General features: G+C 41.6%; 1 protein-coding gene across 1 annotated transcript in view; it reads left to right on the top strand.

The window, feature by feature from the left end:
* Nucleotides 1–20,579, top strand: part of LOC126523642 (uncharacterized) — a 265,996-nt gene that overhangs the window by 159,430 nt on the left and 85,987 nt on the right. The window contains exons 13-17 of the mRNA XM_050172240.3: nt 11,407–11,557; nt 14,143–14,277; nt 15,295–15,455; nt 17,487–17,579; nt 20,323–20,494. Of these exons, the coding sequence (XP_050028197.1) occupies nt 11,407–11,557; nt 14,143–14,277; nt 15,295–15,455; nt 17,487–17,579; nt 20,323–20,494 (712 nt within the window). The remainder of the gene's footprint in view (nt 1–11,406; nt 11,558–14,142; nt 14,278–15,294; nt 15,456–17,486; nt 17,580–20,322; nt 20,495–20,579) is intronic.

Genomic DNA, 20,579 nt, shown 5'->3' on the forward strand with positions numbered 1-20,579 from the left:
TTTTTTAGCGTAATATGCTTATTACTCATGTTTACCGCAGCTACTCTCGTGTACTAAAAAGAAACCACAGAAGTGGATGAAGTGCATGACATGTTCATGTAAATAGTGGACACATATTCGATTTGCACAACTAAATGAATGAAAAACACACTGTAATTTTAAAATAACCAAAATTAACTTCTGCTAAAAATAAAGAAGGGAGCACCAAAGAATGCACAGTTACATTAATTTCGAACTTGGTCACATTCATAGTACAGATGGTAATGTGAAGGCTTTTGCAGCAGCATGTACAACCTAAGCAAATGCAAAAGATATATTTACAGGCTGCCCCCCCCCCCCCCCCCCAAAAAAAAAGCAGTATCTGTTCAAAATATTGTGAGATCACAGAATGGTGTTGAGGTTCAAATGTTCCAGCGATGGACCATGGGTCACCATGGGAAAGAAACATTGATTGATGCCTCCCTTGCTCGACCACTATTAATAACCTAATGTTGCCATCTTTTTGTGAACCTTTTGTCTCATTTAGAGCTTTTGGAAGCTTGGTACAAAATCGCTAAACAGCAGCGTGGTATTATACAGTTAACGATTTAGAATTTTTAGAAGTGCCTTACAACAGCGAGGTATATACAGTCAATGACCAATTTTTAGGACATGCCCTTTAAACCAGATGATTTCATGGCACCGCCATATACATCAGAGAGCCTATGCATGAGAACGTCTGAAATTTCAGGTGCTGAAACCCTTTGCCATCAGATTTTTCTGACTTTTTTACCATGACCAGAGGCCCAAAACAGCAGGTTTGAAACGGTATTAATTGAAGCCACCTCCGCCACCATTTTGATTGTCTTGCAGCCTCAAACCAGGGCTTTCGCTCACAGATCTGCTGGCAGCCGCAGCCAACACTACAGCAACTCTAGGCCTAGTTGCTTCGACGTTCGCTGCAAAGCTTCTTGTTCAGTTCTGCGTTATTTATTGAAGGAATTCGCCGCTGTCAGCAGTTGTGCCAACAATGGCAATAGTGCCTCATTTGTTATCCTCGCCGATAGCTCTGAAGAGCGGAAGGCACGGCAAGAGTCCAAAGTTGTCTAATGCCGGTTCCCAAAAGTCAGCTTTGCCGCAATGCAGCCGTGTTACGTGAGGAAGCATACGTCATGTATAGTGGTGAAGCATATCAAGAGTGAAAAGAGGCCACTGTCGTGAGACACAGTACGCGTGCCTTAATTATACACCCATGCACGTGCCATCTCCTGTCACGGTACGAGCACCAATATGCTTACTAAGTGTGCTTGTAGGCCTTCGGAGCTACTTCGGACTTGCCTACTGTGATTTAAGTCCTCGTGGGTAGTAAAAAAGGCATGCATTCATTTTTTCGGACTGCCAGACTTTTCGGACATTTTTGTGGCCTCTGTAGAGTTTGAAAAGTCAGACGTTCACTATACATCCCTTACCCTAACTTTAACTACACAACATACTTTGATGTTAGACTACTTAAAGTTGCAAGCACACATATACGGCAATGCTGAACAGCACCACAATTATGCATTTCACAAAAAGCATTAATCGAAGCCTCTTCCTTAGCCACGGTGCTTCTCACTGCTACAGCTAATGCATGGCAGCATGAAGAACATGTGAGCGAAAGATTAGGTCAACACATGCAGTCTGTCATCTTTCATGTACTAAGTGATGCTTTGCTCTGCTTAAACCTGATGACAGAACATATTTTCAAATTAGCCCCTCTCAAATTGTAGCTATACATAAAATGCAGACTTGTGCCTCATGCATGATAATTCTCAACATTGCTCTGCAGCCATACTTCGAACGGTAATCACAATCATATTACGTTGTTGTTTATGTTGTTGTTAAAAATCCTTCCCACATGTTTTATTTATATGTGCCAACACGTGCAAGGATAATAGAGTGAGCAAACTGCACAGGACAGAAAACATGTTATAGAATGAACGTGCGTTGTCCACACTAGCACTCGTGCCAGGAGTTACTGCCACATTCACTAGTGGTGTGCGAATATCCGAAACTTCGAATATTCGATTCGAAAGACAGTTTTACCATTGGAAACTTTGAAACCCCCAAAAATTGCGGTTGTTGAGTTTTTAAGTCAGCTTCGCCGCAGTGCAGTTAGGCTGTGAGGCATACAAAGTGTATTGCAAATGTTTTGCATACAAGCAAAATGCCTCGAGTGGGCAATCGTGCGGCAATTTTTCGTGCATTTGCAGGTTTCTTCCATGCTCTGAAAAACAGATTTATGTAGCATGTATTGAGGAACAGAAAGCTGCATCGAGAGTTTTCCATGTCCCTCTGAAATTTTCTCATTGACAAATTTCCTTTAATTATAATATTCAAGTTGATTAATTAATTAAGACTTATTATCTAATTAGCTGGAATGAACAAAATAATTCGAGTATCTCCAACCGATGGCAAACAACATTACCTTGGTTCTGTCCAGCAACGTGGCATTCGCATATTTTTAAACTGTGGCTAAAGTTAGCTGGGACACCCTGTATATAACATGCATACTACAGCAATGCATACCCACATGGCCTCAATGCCCACGCACAGCTGCTCCATCATGCGTGCATCTGTACTCTTGTAGTAGCACATTGTGCTTCACTTTGAATGTCTGACCGTTGTGTAGAAGGCACTTAGATAATTTGACCTTACAGACCCTGGCACATGGGCATGACACAGGTGGCCCTACTTGGGCACATATCAAGATGACAAGTCATACATCATGCTTTGCTAATGGACCACATTCTATCCTCATGGATGCAGCTGTATTACAAATACATAGTGCATGCTGTAGTTACAATTATATTCATAATTTTTTTCATACCATCAAAAGTCGAAGCCGCCCGTGTCATACTTTTAGTTGCCTTATATTCATGCAAATATGGCACACTCAGATACGCATAAGGTTTGGTCTAGCTGTCCGAAATTTGTCATCTTAATGTTGCACAGAGCAAAAATTGTTGCTTTGTTTTCAAACACAAACCTCAACTGGTAACAGTAACAACGCTATGGCTGTCACAAAATTAGAACAATTTGCCCGCTGCTGCAACAATGCATTGGTCGTAAATATGTGTCCCACTTCACAAGTGCACAAAGGTACATGATAGAGGGGTCATTTCAGGGCAGTATTCCGGCATTATACACTATGCCTGACATGTCAGCCAACGGGGTAATATGAAAGTAGATATTCTTCTTTTTGATATTCTTGTTTGTTTGTTTTATTATTTTTAATTTTGTTTCTCTTTCATTTCAATGTTAGCTTGCCACTACTTTACTAGTTTTATTTTTATATGGCACTTTGCCACCTAAATGATGCCACAGTGCCTTAGGCATAGTACATGAATAAAATTTATGATCTTGTGCTGCAAAGACCAGTGAAACAGTGCGAAAAACAGTGTGAGTGAGAGAGACCTATAGACACAGGCACCAGGCTGTCTATCACATCATATTGTTCAAGCCAGCGAGGAGCAGTGAATCCTCTTACTCCATCAAAACACTTCTATACTTTATTGTTATGTGCAGTTGAATGGTGAGCACCTGTCTCTCAATGACTAATTTGTCTTTCTTGAGCAATCAACTATGCAACTACACCATTGTTCTCTAAGAGATTGACTGACTGTTAAAGCGTAAGATGGCTTCTGTCAAGAGATTAGTCATACCACTTTGCCTGTTGCTCACACAGATAAAAATGACAGTTCCTTAGCAGAGTAGAAATCTAATAGGAAGCTAAGGAATAGGAATTTTCACATACATCCTTGGTTTGGCTGTTATGCTTCAGCCAACCTTTAATGTCTGTCGCAGGTGTCATCAGCATCATCATGTTTCATTGGTAAGAGTCGCCACAAAACAAATCTCCTGGGTAGAAGCTTGTTGCCACTTGTAATTTGATACCATGTTAATTGCTTGTAGGCTGTTGTGCCATCTTTGAAGTTGTCATCATCGTTCCACCATTGTTGTCAGTGTTGTCATCAACATGCCATCCTAGGCTGTTGTGTTGTTTGGCTGTCAACAGTGCTGAGCTATTTTCATTGTCATTGCCCTGCCATTGGTGTAATCATGTTACTGTTGGCATTGTAATAACTAAAGAAGATGGAGATTTAGTACGGAGATTAACTTGGATACGACATATATGTAGGAAATCTCAGTGGTTGCCAACATTTGGCTGCTGCCAGTCTGCATCAGTCCTGGCATGCCTCAGATCATGATGCATGTGGCAATCAATGGGTTAACCATACTGCTGAGACTAACAGAAACAGGGTACTACAGTAACCACAGCTGTGATGTCATTATCAGCCATTGTTAATGGTCATTATCCTCACAGCCATTATTATCATCTTGCAATTTTGATTGTCCTTATCATCATACTAGCTACCATTATTCTAGGCAGCATATAAGCCCTCACTTTGAAATTTGTTCACTATATTTCTTTTATTTATTTGCACCATCATACACACGTCTGCAAACAAAGTGAAGTTCTTTGTGCCTGTGTTTGTGCCCATATGCCTCCCTCTCTGTCTGTACTTTTCGTGCTGCTTCAGTGGTCATTGTGTCCAGCTTCTATCCTGGTCAAGTTAATTGCAGTCATCTATCTCATGGCAACCTTACAAAGAAACAAATAAATAAATATAAAAGGAATGTTTTCATTACGCTGTGTTCCCCACATACGGCAGGTCAGGTGTGCTGAAAGTCATCGGAAAGTAGCGCTTTAACTCGTTCAGAAATGCAGCTCTGTCCTGCCAAGTGTGCGACTTGCCCACTGGCATTGCTGAAACCTAGGGACCGATTTGTGCTTCGCAGTGGGGAGCGTGTGTGTGTGCTCTCACAGCCTCCACCCCCTCTCCTCCGGCCTCTGCGAATTCGTCGACGACAAAGTGGCGTGAGAAGCGTGGCACGACTGCAGCTGCCGCTGCTGGCAGTCGGATGAAGCCATAGGAAACCGTGAGCACTTGTTCCGAGACGCTTTGTCGGCGCAGTATTTAGTAACTGACAAGAAGTCTGCCAAGTCTGTGACAAACGGCTGTAGCTTACAAGAGTAGGGTCAAACATTATGCATTTTGGGTATTTGTGGCCGTATTAAGAAATAAGGGAACAAAACAAGAGGTACAGTTTTTCCCGTGCACTGTCCCCTTCTTTCTTAAAAAGCGCCAGAGTTGTACTCGAATGATCAGGTTTCAGCTAGCCTAACTTTCTGCAAGTAGTACCCAACGCATATGTTCTCGTGCTTGTCAGCGTAACTTTCAGGTGTCAGCTTAGACAAGTGTTGGGTGTGATAAGAGAGACAAATGAGACAAATTACACAATTTATCCTCATTAGAGCGTAAATCCATGTAACACAATTTCTGAAACGTTCACGTAGCTAATGTGCACCCTAGTGACAAAGAAATTTCACATCAGTAAAAAAATGCTGGACATTCACCATTCTCCTCACAGCCGCTCATTGTTGTTTCTGACCAAGGCGCATCACTTGAGATTTGAGATTGAGGTTTCTTTATTTCACCATATTGACACATCAGTACATAACAAAAATGTACCTAAATATGAATAGTGGGGAAAAAAGCTGCATTTTAAGCAGCTTGACTAGCCCCGCCACCCCCTGATTATAAAGGCAGCAATGGAAACAAGCGGAAACGATTCAAAACAATTTTTCACGTTTCAAAGTACAAGAACATCCATGATTCATAGCTAAAATAGCATTTTTCGATAACATGCATAAACTTTCATCTGTTTGTTCAAACTTGTTTAATGTGCTTGGAAGACAATACTGTAATAGTTGCAGTTCAAAATTAGTTTGCAGCCGAGGGGTATACCAATGGTTGGTATGTATTAAGCGGGAGGAAGGATTAGGAGTTAAATTTGCTAAAGGGAGGGTGTGGTGGCTTTTTAAAATTAATTCAGACCTAAAAACTGTCATATTGATATTCATATAGGGTTGTAACCTGTAAAACATTAAATTTGGCAAATAATTCGGACGTGTGCGCATTGTACGACAAACCTGCAATGCAGTGCAAGGCATTTTTTTGCAATATGATTAAGTTCTGCAATGATTTCTTGGTATTAGTAGCCCAGACTAGATGACAGTAATGCAGACAAGAAGAAAGCATTATATAATGTAAGCTTTTGCTGCTCTGGCAATATGCAGTGACATTTTTGCGGGATACCTACTGTTTTGCTAAGTTTATTTCTTATGTAATCTGTGTGGCGTTCCCAGGACATGTACTCGTGAAACACAACGGCCAGTGTCTTTGCAGACGACGGAATTACTATTCTAACATTATTTAAACTTAGATAATTAAGTCTTTTGCATGATGTAGATTTGGACCGGAAAAGAACAGCTTTTGTTTTAGCAGAGCTGGTGCATAGTGACTTCTTTACTGTCCAAGTGAGTAGTCTGTTTAATGTGTCATTTGCAGATGCTATGATGGTATCAGCATTCGTTCCTGAAAAAAAAATAAAAAAAATTGCCTATTGCTAAAAATTACCTATTGTGCTGAGGTGTATATACTTACAATATCATTTATGAAAATAATAAACAGAAGTGAACTGATTACGCTGCCCTGAGGTATACCATAGTCTTTAAATTTTTCTAGCGCCGACAGTTCTTTCTTTACGGACACACTTTGGTTTCGATCGGTCAAGTAGCTTTTAATTAATTTTAGGATAACACCATGAATTCTGTAACAGTTTAATTTTTTTGATAACATTGCATGATTTATGGTATCGAAAGCCTTGGAAAAATCTATGTAAATTCCCAAAGTTATTTTTTTCATCTCTATATTGTTTAGAATTAGTTCTTTTTGATAAAGTAATGCACTTTGTTCTGAAAGAACAAGTCTAAAACTGTATTGTGATGACATTTTAACTGAGTGTTCGCCAAAATATTTTCATAATCTTGTGAATAAAATTTCCTCTAGTCCCTTTGAGAATATTGGCAATATTGAAATCGGCTTATACTTACTCAAATTATTTTTCTCACCTTCTTTGTATATTACTGTTATCTTCGCAGTCTCCATATGCTGTGGAATGGTACCGGTACATAAGGAAAGGTTATATATGTGTCTTAATGGTGGACTGAGAATGTCGATAACAAAAATAATAGACTCTAGTTTCAAACCATTTATGTCCTCACTCTTGCTCACTTTAAAGCATCTAAACATATTTATTACCTTATAGTCATTCATTGGCACAACAAATAGGGAATTCTGTTTGGAAGGGGGTAGGTAGTTGGGAGCGTTCTCATCATTTGTGCTCTCAAATAGTGTAGTAAAGTGCTTATTCAATTTCTTAGCCAATTCTTTGCCTTTGTACACTTCATTGCCTATTATGAGTTCATCAATATTGTTTGCTGGTTGCCTTACGAATATTACAGCATTAAGCTTGTTCCACATTTCTTTCTCATTTATCGCACTATCAAATATAGGGAAATAATTAGGTTTGGCTTGCCTCTGCATTTTGTTCAAATTATTTTGAAACTTCTTGAAAGTCTTGAGGGCAACTGAGTCGCATACTCTAAGAAAGACTATACAAAGCCTATTTTTCTCCCTTCTCATTTTGAGTATCGATGCATTCATCCATGGCTTATGGGCCTGCTTAGGTTCCTTCAGATTTTTATAAGGAATGTGTTTCAGATATGCTGAGCACACAATTGCTGTAACATGGTTGTATGCTAGATCAGGCGACAATAAGGACAATACATCCTCCCAATTCACTCTTCAGTCATTGTTTCAAAAAAATTAGTCTTATGCGTGTTTGCGTCCTGTGACAGCTGAACAATTTAATCTCCTAACTGTCAGTCCTGTTTGCTCGGCATCGCCGGAACTTTGAAGCCTACTGTGTATACTGACATGAATGCTTGTTCAGTTTATGTCATTGTTTAACCCGTTCTCTGTTTTGGACAACCATGACTCGTCTACAGTTTTATGCACCACTGTCTTGAACAACTACAGTTTGTCCGCTGGGATTATACCATCTTTGGAGCAGTTCAGATATGTTCAGAGTTTGACATAGCTAGATGTTCAATCCATTGATCACGGAGAGCCACACCGTATTGTGCTGGTAGAATAATAAATTCTTAGTGGGTCACATTTTTTTAGGTTGAGGTTCATCCACACTGTATTGTGCTGGTAGAATAATAAATTTTTAGGGGTCACATGTTTTTTAAGTTGAGGGTCGCAACATTCTGTTTAATGTACGTGTTATGTGGGAATCCAATGTTTAAAACATCCTAAAGATTCATTTGAATTCAACAAAACAGGCAGCTGCTCAGTCTTGCTTCTCTTACTTTGTTACCTGTTTAAGATTGACTCTGCACTGTGGCATGGCATGGCAATGAATGAGAGATGTACTTCACTTCTTTATCTTCACTTAAAAAAATATGAGTGTAAGTGAGGGGGCTAACAGGTAAGAATGGAGGAATGTTTAGACATGAACAGAAATTGTACAGGATTGTTAAAGTGTGCAGAGTATATAGACAGCGGTTCGGCTGCAGAATGAACGCTATATGTGCCACTGCACATATAGCTTTCATTCTATACACTTATAACTTTCACTCTAAATTGGATCACCACTTTCCGAAAGATATCCAGATTAGGTCCGAATGTCCAAATCCAGCATGGAACGTTAACTGTTATCTGATGGATGTCTGGGTAACATCCAAACATTCAAATTCACGGTAGAAAGTTTTGTAGACTAATAAGGGACGTCGCATTTTGGATCATTAAGAACAGCCGATTACTAGGATATCCAGCAGCAGACATTGCAAGGAGGTATACTTTCATTGGTCTCACTGATATATGTTGATATGCAATGATATGTAGTGTTACTTGTCTGTTTACAGCTGTGTGCTGTGCGGTAACTCTTGCATATCCAACTTGCAAGTCAATGACTGTAGTGACGGTGTGTGCCTTTCCAATGCCCGAATCATGATGTTTCTAGAAATTTCTTCACCTCAAGCAAACAGTTCAGAAAGCTTTAGCAAGTTATGTTTGAAGTTTCAACTTAATTAGTGCTAACGAATGCAAGAAAGATTTAGGCCCTCTGACGACTTCTGTCCTGTGAACATGGCTCGACAAAAGCGCTTTGCTGCCAGTGTCTCTGCAATTTACTTTCCATGCTGAACCAGCAATAACATGTCACATGGAGGATAATAATATCACACTCGACTTCTGTTGCAAGAAATATAGCAGTTTTTATATACACACTGTTTTGGTGGCTTTGCCTATATGCAACCAAATTTGAAGAAATAATTGAGACTAAAATTTCGACAACAGGAAGTAACAAATTAACTGCTGATATTGCAATAATGAAAACTGCTCACATAAATCAATCAATAAAAATTATTTGAGAAATTTTCATGGTCTATTGAAAAAAAAAATGTAGCACGTCCAACGAGTTGGATCTATATACAGTGAAGCCTTGTATGCGAGCATTAAGAGTTGAAACATGAGTTTAGGCTTATTGAATGCCCACACAAAGTGACAGGGAAGGCTTTATTTAGTCGTTGTAGAGAGGCTAATGCAATGCCACTACTGCTGCTGCTGGTGCATGAAGGCAAGCTTCCTGGTTCTCTTTTTTTGCTTTCCCCGAATGGCAAGCACCGCTGCTGCCACGGATGCGTGGAGGCAAGCGCCATCTGGTGGTGGTGCAAGGAACCCAGCGACATGTGCAGCGCCTGCCCTTCACTGTGATTGGTCGGCCTATTCGGCTAAAGAACAGCCACGCTGCAGCACCTATGTTCACGAAAACCCAGTGAGGCTTGCAAAGGAAAGCTGTGCTTAATAAAGTTGACCCATAACGGGTTAATGTGGGCCTCTGTGCACTATATGACAAATATTGTTAACTAAAAATAGAAATTAGCCAATGGAAAACTTCACCATTTATTGAAGAAAAAATACTTGTCAAAGGATCTGATAAAACAGTGTCAGTGTGTTTCATCTGAGATTATGAGCTAAGGCTGAGATACTTATATTGTGCATATTTCATTGGAAATAAATCTTTTGTATTAATGAAGCTTGCAGGACATTTTCTGCAAGTAATGTACATGAACACATTATTTTTCTTCAGAATTGATACAGATATGCCATCACTTATAGATTTGTGGTCTTACCTGGCTGCAGTGAACCCTACTGATAACAAGTATAACAAGTGATAGATAACAAGTGATAGCGTGCTGCGACCACACCTACTGGTCAGATAGGCTGCAGTGGGATTCTTTATAGCTACAGCTTCTGTCACATGGAACGACATCACAGAAAGATGAGATCATCGTTCCATTGGTAATCAAACATCGGCCACCTCACACTCGTTGTTTTTGTGAATTTTCTGCTAGATTTGGTGAAATTTAGGCTGCTTTAAGGGCCAAGATTTGCCATTAGTGGAGAGTTTCTTTACTTTTAATTGTAGACATTTTTCTCAGGGGATCTTTGGCAACTTCACAAGAATAGTTAGAAAATCCTCACTGATTTTCAAAGGTGTTTTAGGGGAACTTTTGCAAAACCTGACAACACTTTCCACATGTTACTGCTTGAGGCGGTGGCCTGCCCATCAGGTTCACGCATGCTGTGCTGGTGCATCATACCAGGTGCATAAGCAGTGGCAATATATAGCACAAAACAGTAATCAAAATTTAAACTTGCTTAAGCAAGGACAATTAAAAACATTAGAAATAGACACACACATGAGTAGTGTGTCTATTTGCAAGTCCATCAGTTCCAAATAGACCAAACTTGTGCAACGTGCACTAATGGAAAAAAAAAAAAAATGGTGCCCACTAAATGAACTTAAGTTCTGAAAAAGAATCAACATCAGGTATGCATCCTTATAGATTTGCCTAAATCTGCAGGCACACACCATGACTAGTACTGTCATATGTGCCGCAATGAGGGCCAGAGGAGTTATGCTGGTGGTGGTGGTGGTAGCAACTTTATTTTAGCAGGAAGGGTAGGAAGGAGGCCAGGCCGCAGGGTTATTGTCTCATTAAAAGAAATAGGGCATCATCTGTCATTTTTAGCATGGAACATGGCATGCATCTTGTCTTATTCTATAATGTGGCAGTTCATTAGAGAGAAAAATCGACATTTTATATGGCTGATATTACCGCAGATAAGTGGTTTAAAATTATATTTATATACAGACAAGTGCTGCACCATATTTGAGGTGGTTCAAAATTTAATATGTGGCAACGAGCTCTTTGAAAGCAAAGTTTGAGTGCCATTGAGACATAGTGGTTTAGCCATAGAAGCTGCTTGTACTGTGTGCTGTCTTACGCATTTATGCGATATTATCTGCAGGTGTTTTGGGTGCAAAATGACTTGATTTGTAGCAGTTTGTGCTTTCAAAGCAGTTCATACCAACTACTCGCACGATTGCTTTTTCTTTGGGTGGCAGGAAGGAAGCCCTTGGCTCCATGGGTAATGATGCTGCACTGGCATGCTTGTCACTGTGCCAGCCACTCATTTACGACTACTTCAAGCAGCTATTTGCCCAAGTCACCAACCCACCAATTGATCCATTCCGAGAGAAGATCGTCATGTCTCTGGCAAGTAGCCTTTTCTGTCATGTCTCAAAAACTTGTGGCTGTCATTCTTGAAAACTTGTAGGTTACTTTGCACACACCGGAAGGCAGAAGTTGTTTATCGCTATGCTTTCGTTGAGGTCTGTTAGAAAGAAGGGAAACAGAAAATTATGAACTCATAAATAAGCATTAGTAGTCCTTACAGGTCAAGAGATTTTGGAGGTACCACATCCTTTGAAAAATGTACAAACATATGAACATGCACTGATCTGTCTTACAACTCGTAGTACACTCACTTTGTTCGAAACGTAAGAGAAGCACTCAGGTCTGCTAGTTTCACTGATGTATCAACTTAGCAGATATGCATTGAACCTGTGGGAAGCTGAATAAAGGTCCAATCTCTGCTTGGTTTATCATCACAACGGAGTTCATTCATCTTGAAGGGAGTGCACAGTTGAGAAATTACATGTCAGGATGAGTTGGCAATCAATGAAGCAAAAATGTAAAACAAAAAAAAGTCAACAAAGGTAGGACCTACATCTTGTCTCTATCTTTCTTTGGTGCTGCAAGTTGTTTCAGTCATGGAGACTGCTTTGTTAGGAAATGATTGCACTTTGCTCTGCTCAGATTTCAGGTGCTCAGGTGGCTGCAGAGAAGTGCCCTAATTTCGCTTTCTCTAGCAAGCCCCAAAGATGCGAGTGACATGCATTCAGCTTGGCTTCAAAACGTCAAAGAAGCAAGTGGTTACATCCTCATGCTCCACTTCTGTAGCGGAGCGAGGGCAGCATTCTATGTTTTGCTGCCAGCACGAGCAGTGTGTGTTTGTACACTGTCGTTCCCGCTGGGTAACTGTGTGCAAGTTGTTGGGACACCCTTCTTAGGAGCATAAACACCCTGCTAAAGCAGTCTGATATCTTCATGAATTTATGCCTGGTAAGAAGAGGAATGAAGTTGGTTAGCTCCTTCTCTTACCTTATCATCAAATTATATCTGCAGACACAGAATATAGCAAAAATTGCAGAGCAAAGATTAGGATGGAAAAATGAGGGAAAGGTGTAAATGGTTCAGTGCTGTACGGTGTGAGCTGTCGACCAGCCAGCTAAGAGAAAAGTAAATCTCATTTTATTAATTGATCAATCCTGCCAGACTTGGAGCACATGCCAACCTGCTCTGCTGGTGCCATGATGCTGGTAGTACTTTCCATTGTTTTTATGTTATGCAGGATGGTACACTGTCAGGTGGAACAACTTATTGATATTTGTGCACTCATTAATAACTTCGATTTTGCATAAAAACCTCTGGATCAACATTAATTAATGAACACCAGTGCAATATGTCACCACTTTTTTCGGTGAGGCAGAAGAAATCGTGAAGGTATCTCAGATTGAATGTAATGAAGTCTTTTCCCTAAGTGTTGATAACACTGTACTTGTAGTCCCAGCAACCCTGACTGGAATGCTGAGGGTATATGTGCATATGGTACCAGTCTGCTGGTCCCTGTCATGCTCTGATTTGGATTGCAACGGCATGGAGCTTGCTCTTGATCTGAGCCAGAGAAAGTGTGCCCGAGCCGAGTGTGCTGCCGCTCGCCAGAGCAATCCGAGGCCTGGAGAGTAAAAATGTCAGCACTTCTTTTGCTGTAAACAAACAAGGCAGGCAGGTGCCAAGGCACCTGTGTGCCTTCGCACCAAAGCAAGCAATCCAAGCAAAGCCTGTAGCGGGCATGACCACATGGCACATGATGGAGAAGGCGCACACATGTCCCAGTTTCTGTGAAGCCTTGTCTTCGAATTGTCTTGATGCTCAGCTTGGAGCACACCTTTGACTTCTGCTTGTCATGAAATGATCAACAAAGCTTTCTTGTGCATCTAATCAAGTCTGCCTTAGTAGAGTATGTGTAATGTGTCTATTATTAACCGAAGAATTTGTGTATCCTTATTATGAACCATTATCTTTTGTTTGTGTACCCTTCGGCTCCCTTCCCTAGGAATGTTGCATTTTGGTCGATGAAACGAGAATGATTTTTGACAATCTCCAGGTCATGGCTTAAAACAACCCATTTTTAGTAAAAGAATTGTCAACTGATTAATGGAGTTTGATCTCTTAAGGTTTTAAATGTTCCTTGATGCTTTGCTTACAATTTCTGAAACTATATATATAAATTGCTTCCTTCAACGTTGTGTCAGCAGTGGGTCAGTGGTTGGAATGCAAAAAGGGAAAACAATCTCCAATTTCTAAAACTGTATCAGATCTCAAGATCGTGCTTTGCCTAGAAAAGCCGCTTTGATGCACTCAGATGGGTAACTAACAAGCACTTTGGCATCCCTACAGAAGTATAGTGACAAATAAAGGCCCTTGGTATAAAATGGAGGCAAGGGATTAAAATCTATCAGCAAAAGTAATTTGACGAATTCTGTCTGGGCAATTGACTGGTTATTCATGTCACTAAGAAATTCACTGAAAAGTTCTTGTGACTTCAAGAAGGCCAGGTTGACATTATAGTGACTAAAAGTTTGCTAAAGTTTAGGAACTTTCCTGCAAAGTTACCAACACTGGTTTTGATTGTGCTTGATTGCGCGTGCAATTGTGTGGACTGCATCGATGTGCAGGCCTGCCCAATTGGACCAGAGGCCAACATTCTGGAGCCGAGCCCAGCCCAGTGCCGGCGCTTGTGGCTTGAGCAGCCCATCCTCTCCCTGCGTGACATGGAGGTCATCAAGGAGACCACATACAAAGGGTGGAGGGTGAGCTCTTGACATACTTTATTCTCATATAGCTTGCGGGAATGGGAGGACATCAATTCTGTTTGCAGGTGTGTAGTCTGTTCAGAGAAAGCATTCAATGTGCTATTGTTGTAAGTGGAGTGCACTGTATAGTGCTTTTGAAATTTTGCAAACCTGTCTGGCATGTGCTTGTCTGTCTCATCAGACTGGTGATAAGCAGAAACTTGTTTGCATGTTTATACTCTAGCACATTTATTTTACATCTGGGTGCATACTCCAAGGCCAGTCACAAACTCGCACGTGTTGTCCGAGTTCACTCACTAGGGGTCACCAGCTATTAGCCAACTGTAGTAGTATAACACGGTCTTGAATGAGAATAGCTAGCTGCTGTAAAGGCAAAGCTTTTCTGTAAGAGTGAGGTGTTGTGAATCAACAAAGAACAAATGTTAGATGAGAATGCTGTTTAATATGGGCAGTGTCCTTAGATGATGTTAATTGTTATGTTTTCTTCTCCGAAATATCTTTCCGATATATTTGGAGACTTGGGATCAAGAATTGCCCAGTTTACTTTTACACTGAAATAATTTCATTTGAATTGTGCAATTTTGAGGTATTTTCAATATTGAGCCAGAAAGAATGTCCCTTGGAAGATACTTTTGGATAAGTGCAGGTGCCTTATACCTAGGCTTATCTTGAACTTTTGCCACTTACCACATTCAGTGTTTTGAACAACAATGCAGCATACCACACCACATTAAGGTGTGCTTTCTGAGTGTTGTGTTGTACTTGCTGTGTCTATTTACAATAGAACCTCAATAACTTTCAATAAAGCAAGCTCAGAAAAAATGTATTATTCAGGAAAGCTTGTGGCTAAATTGAGTGATCCGAATGGGCTGTTAGCAGTATTTTTCATTGTAAACCTATAAACCTTTCAGTGAGGTTCTTGTTTACATTGATCTCACTGTTGAGGCTGAAGTGTGTCATGCACTAGCTAGCTGGGACGAGCCACAAAAGGACACATTCTGGGTTTTTGTGCAGACGAAGCAGATTGACATTGTGTTCTCTGCGAGCGAAGGAGGCGCAGGCCTCCTGAATGCCATCCGGCGCATCTGCGATGAGGCCTGCACAGCTGCAAAGTACGGCTACACACTCATCGTCCTCTCAGACCGCAAGGCTGGCAAGGACTTCATACCTGTCAGGTGTGGTCTTCATGCACATTGAGCATGATATTATAAATGAGCTAACCGCATGCATTGTGTGTGTTTTGTCAAGATTGGAGTCGGGCATGAATTAGAAGGTAGCTGGCCCATGCCGACGTCCAACTTATCCACGCTGAGGACGTTGATGAAGGGAAGGACTGCTTCTCATCGAGAACGAAGAATATGGGTTTATTTACAGTATTTATATCAGTCTAACATGACTGTTTGAGAAAGTACATCAGTCTAACATGACTGCTTGAGAGAGAATGTCAGTCCAACATGACTGCTTAAGAAAACGTGTGTCCAGCATCCGCACAACAGCAGTTTTTAAACACTCGGTCCTCCCGCGATACAAGGCGATGCGAACGTTCGTTTGGTGATCGCAAACTAGCCGCCTCTCCGCAGGACGGTCTACACGCACAAAAGCACACACGTTCGAAGGTCCGGAACCGACGTCAGAGGGGCCCCGTAGAACCCGGAGCCGTTCCGGGTAGCGCATTGGGGAGTTTGGGAACAATAGTTGGCCCGCTGAACTCATTCCGTCACAAAGTCGATTTAGTCACGCTGTGGCTAGAAGTTGGCGGCGACGCTACTGGAATGCTGCCGTCACAGTCGCAAGTGGGTGGCAATCTTGCACTGCAGCTTGCCGCTCTTAACAGCGCCGGGATGCTGCCACCACAGTCGCAAGTGGGTGGCAATGTTGTACTGCAGCTCGCCGTTCCTAACAGCGCCGGGATGCTGCCGCCATAGTCGCAAGCGGGTGGCAAACTTGTACTGCAGCTGGCCGTTCTTAACAGTTCACAGCCTTTTGCCATACAGTATTCAAACTTGAACCTCTAGCAACTAGGGAATTCACAGTGCACCTTTTGGGCAAGTTTGTCTTCTATGTGAAGTCATTTGCATGGAGATTTATGCTTGAATACAACAGCAGCTGTTTAATTAGGGCCTAAAATAGAATAGCTACTGTTCTAAATTTCAAATAGATTTTTTTGGATAGCTCTCCCATTATTTGCCACAAATAGATGATTCCTTCCTGCCAAAGCTAGGTTGGAAATATAAAGCTAGCTAGCATAAATAAAGTGTTTGAAATGTGTGCATTTAGTACTTGGAAGCTATCGCATTACTTTTTGATGACTGTTTGATTTGTATTTGAACTGGTCCCATCAATAATGAATTCATATTTGATGATTTGTATTTGAGTTGGTGCCATCAGTATGCTGTGCCCATTCTATTCAGTTTCAAGATATGCTATTTGCATGCCTCTATACATATAGAAGGCTAACTGTACTGCTAAAGAGCACATGATAATGTAACTGAACTGCAGGTTGACGATGTGTCATGCCGATTATGTAATAGTAGTCTTAAATTGCAGCTTTTGTACTAGTCAATTGAAATTTTCACCTCATGCTTTGCTTAACTGTCAACTTATCGATCTCAGTCACACAGCACCATTTTCAGACTTTTGCTTAGAAAAAACAAAACTAAGTGTATTGCATCTGAAGACCGGAAAATGAGATCAGGGAATCTAGCGAGCATAGGAGCTTGCTGCTGATTTAATGTCTTCACAATGTTAAGGGTGTGCGAGAGAAGATTTATGTCGCAAGACTCGGAGGGTGGCATGGATGCATATTTTACTCCATGCTTCTATGCCGTGACTGGTTGATTCCTTGCAAGAAATCATTTAACATTTATTCATAAGGTGTTTTTGTGCTGCTTGAAAGGCAATACGCACTGTGGTAGTATTTGTGGTCTGCTTGTCTTTTCAACAGAAGCAACATTGCAGATGATAATATAGTTAGGTATACACTGTGCTTGCAGTTACTGGAACGTTTTAATGCAGTTTTAATGCTCCTCTCCTGGGAGGTTGTATGTGCATGTGTGTGATGCAGATCAGCTAGCTCTAGTAGGTAATGGCCATTAGCACTATAGTTATGTTAAAACCTTCTATTGCATTGATCCCCACAGTGCTTTCACTGAAATAATTTCTGGTATTGGCTTCTAAGTGGGCGGGTTGACCTGTGTGTGTTTCAGTGCGGCTATGGCACTGGGCGCTGTCCACCATCACCTCATCACCATGCGGCAGCGCATGAAGTGTGGCCTCATTGTGGAGACTGGGGAGGCCAGGTGAGTGATGGCTGGCTTCCGTATGTCCTGGCCATCTTTCCTGAACTCTTCTACACCGACAACCACTGAAAATACCGTATTTACTCTCATAATGATCGCACTCGCGCAATGATCACACCCGTGAATTTTGTCGTCAAAATTATATTTATTTCTTTCCCGTGTAATGATCGCACCCTGAGCTTGTTGCAGCGATATGTCGTGTGACAAGTCTAGCGAATGATGATCGCACTTACCATCTGTCGAATGCTACGTGAACGACTCTTGAAGGCATACCAAGCGGTCTGCACGAACCCAACATTCTTAAGCAGATGCCCCTTTTCATTCCTTTCATCACTTTCCGTACATCCATGAAAAAAAAAAAGCCGCAACCAAACTTGCCTCGGCTTTATTATTTGTAGGCTTCATAATGGTTTTGGTCAACAACAACAACATAGACTGCACCTTTCGATTCTTCTCGCTCATCTGCACTCGTGGGCACGCAACAAATCGCGAGCGGCAACGATAGTGGTCATGTTTACACTGATACGTTAGAAATTCGTACGCCAACGCTTGTAACGCAGCTAAGATATTCGCCCACCCTTAGCGGAAACGTGCCCTGTTAGGATAGCAGTGAAGACAAATGCTGCAGTTTCCGCAGCATGCCCGTCATGTGTTTCTATGTCACTGGCAGCTAAGCGTGCCCATCTCTGTTTCCTTCCCCTCAAAGTGGACCTGGCTACGTTATTGTCACAAACTTGCCGATATTAACAATATTATTTATTACTGATACGAAAGAAACTGTTTCAATGTGCGTAATGTACTCACGAGAAGAAAAATAACAGCGTTCGGCGCGTTCGGCTTGCTCCGCCAGCCGCCATCTTTGTTTTGGTGTCCCGCACTTACAGCGGCAGCCACCTGCTTGTTGGCCCGTTGTCATCCCGCAGCAAATGCGGGATGAAAAAAGAAAATGTTTCTTTTGATGGGAAATTTAACTCGCGTAATGATTGCACCCCTGAATTTGCGTCAATTTTTTTAACAAAAATGTGCGATCATTATGCGAGTAAATACGGTATGAGAATGTCACTCTGCAAGACTCACCTTTTCCTTGAGATGATTATTCACTATGCCACAAGCCTTGTAATGTTACTGCGTGAACACTAGCACAGTACACGTTGTCAAGGTTTACCTCGCCATTTATGGTGGAGGCAAGCTTGGGGTAGGCTGGGCACAGTCTTCATTATATGAAAACCGTGCATCATGCATATCTGAGTGGCTGGCTGGTTGAATAAAGTGAACTTGATTAGACCAGAATTTCTGTAAGAAAGGTCTACAAAGTTCAAGTGTCACTTGATTTCACATGGTAGAATCCAGACAGATTCGTGATATTGACAATTTTTTGAGTTTTTGATGTCAAATTTATGGCGCATCCAGCACGATGACGCTTGCTGATGGCTGAAATTTCTGCGACTCTTCTCAGGGCAAGGATGCACCGTCTGCAAATCGCTTACTTTCAGAGATGTTGGTATTGACACATGCTAATTGGCTTAAAGTATCTGCAGCAGATTGGGCTATAGGGATTGGGCTATAGGAGCTCATGTGAAGGTTAATTTGTTATCACATTCTCAGCCATGTAGTTGCCAAGTGCATTGACCTAGTTGACAGTGAAGATATTATAGTGTCAGTGACAGCGAGTGGTACAGTGAGATCTCGCACTGGGTGTTATGCTGTGATAGGGCATTCCTTGATGTGGTCACTCCAGACTGCATGCCTCACATGCAAACAACTCTCAGTGTTTGTAGGTTTTAAGATTATTTATTCATTATGTGTGGGGCATTACAGCAGGGGGGATTGTAACAGTAGCAACATTATGCTAAGCTGAGGTGCATGCTACAGTTAAGCGCATCAAAATGATACTGATAATGGTGTGTAATACCACTTTTTACATATAACTTATAAAGAATATCTTAAATAAGAGAATCGCTTTGAAGATTGCAAAAATTAATCTAAACAGCAGAATACATGAAAAGAGAATAACCTATTGCTGAAGTTTGCTATAGCTAGTGACTTGCAGTAATGCCAAAATGTGAATGCAGTAGGTAGAAGAGCGTCAAGAATAGTAACTGCACATGGCAATTCTGACATTTTATGCTGACCTGTGTCCATCAGGGCAGAATGGTTGGCTCGCCTTGTGAAATAATTATGGGGGATCGGCCAAGAATGGGCGCATGCCAATATATCACATATGCTGCAACCCATGTTGTCTGCTCCACAAGACAGCAGCTAGCACATACTTAGTAGTCCACTTGGATGATGGGGTGTATGTGCCACTATCCATTGTGTAAATTGTCCAAACATCCAAGGTGGCCTAAGTAGCTAAAGAAAGCTATTGCTTCAATAAGGTACTGGGAAATGAAAGTGGATGACAAGATAACCTGCTGCAGGTAAGGGCCAATCCTACACTTTCTTCTTTAGGCATACATTGCTTTACCAGTTAAACTGCTGCGGTAGCTGTCCTGCCACCCACTTTCTTGGGTATTTATGCACTAGTACTAGATCTAGCCCTGGGTGGGTTAGGCAGTGCTGCTCACGGCCAAGGCAGCGAATGTGGAATGTCCTTTTAACCGCAGGTGCCGCCTAGTACGCGAGCTTAGGCACAGGAAACTAGCAACTGGATGAAGTGCCTTTCTCACTGTTTGTTCTCTCTCCTAGTTTGTTTTCTCTCTTGATCACACTGTGTTGGCATATCGCTGCACGTGCATTTCAGGGAAGTGCACCACATGTGCGTCCTGCTGGGCTACGGTGCCGATGCCATCTGCCCGTACCTCGTGTTCGAGATGGTCGCCACGCTGCGCTCGGATGGCCTCCTGAACCCACCCCTCTCAGACGAGCAGGTCTTCAAGAACTATGTGGCTGCTATGGAACGTGGAATTTCCAAGGTCTGTGTCGTTTCCATGTTTTTGTATGTGTTATCTTCAATTCAAGAAGCATTAGAATATTGAGGTTCAATATACGTGGTGTTCC

This window comes from Dermacentor andersoni, chromosome 6 (assembly GCF_023375885.2).
Source record: "Dermacentor andersoni chromosome 6, qqDerAnde1_hic_scaffold, whole genome shotgun sequence".
In the NCBI taxonomy this organism is placed as follows: Eukaryota; Metazoa; Arthropoda; class Arachnida; order Ixodida; family Ixodidae; genus Dermacentor; species Dermacentor andersoni.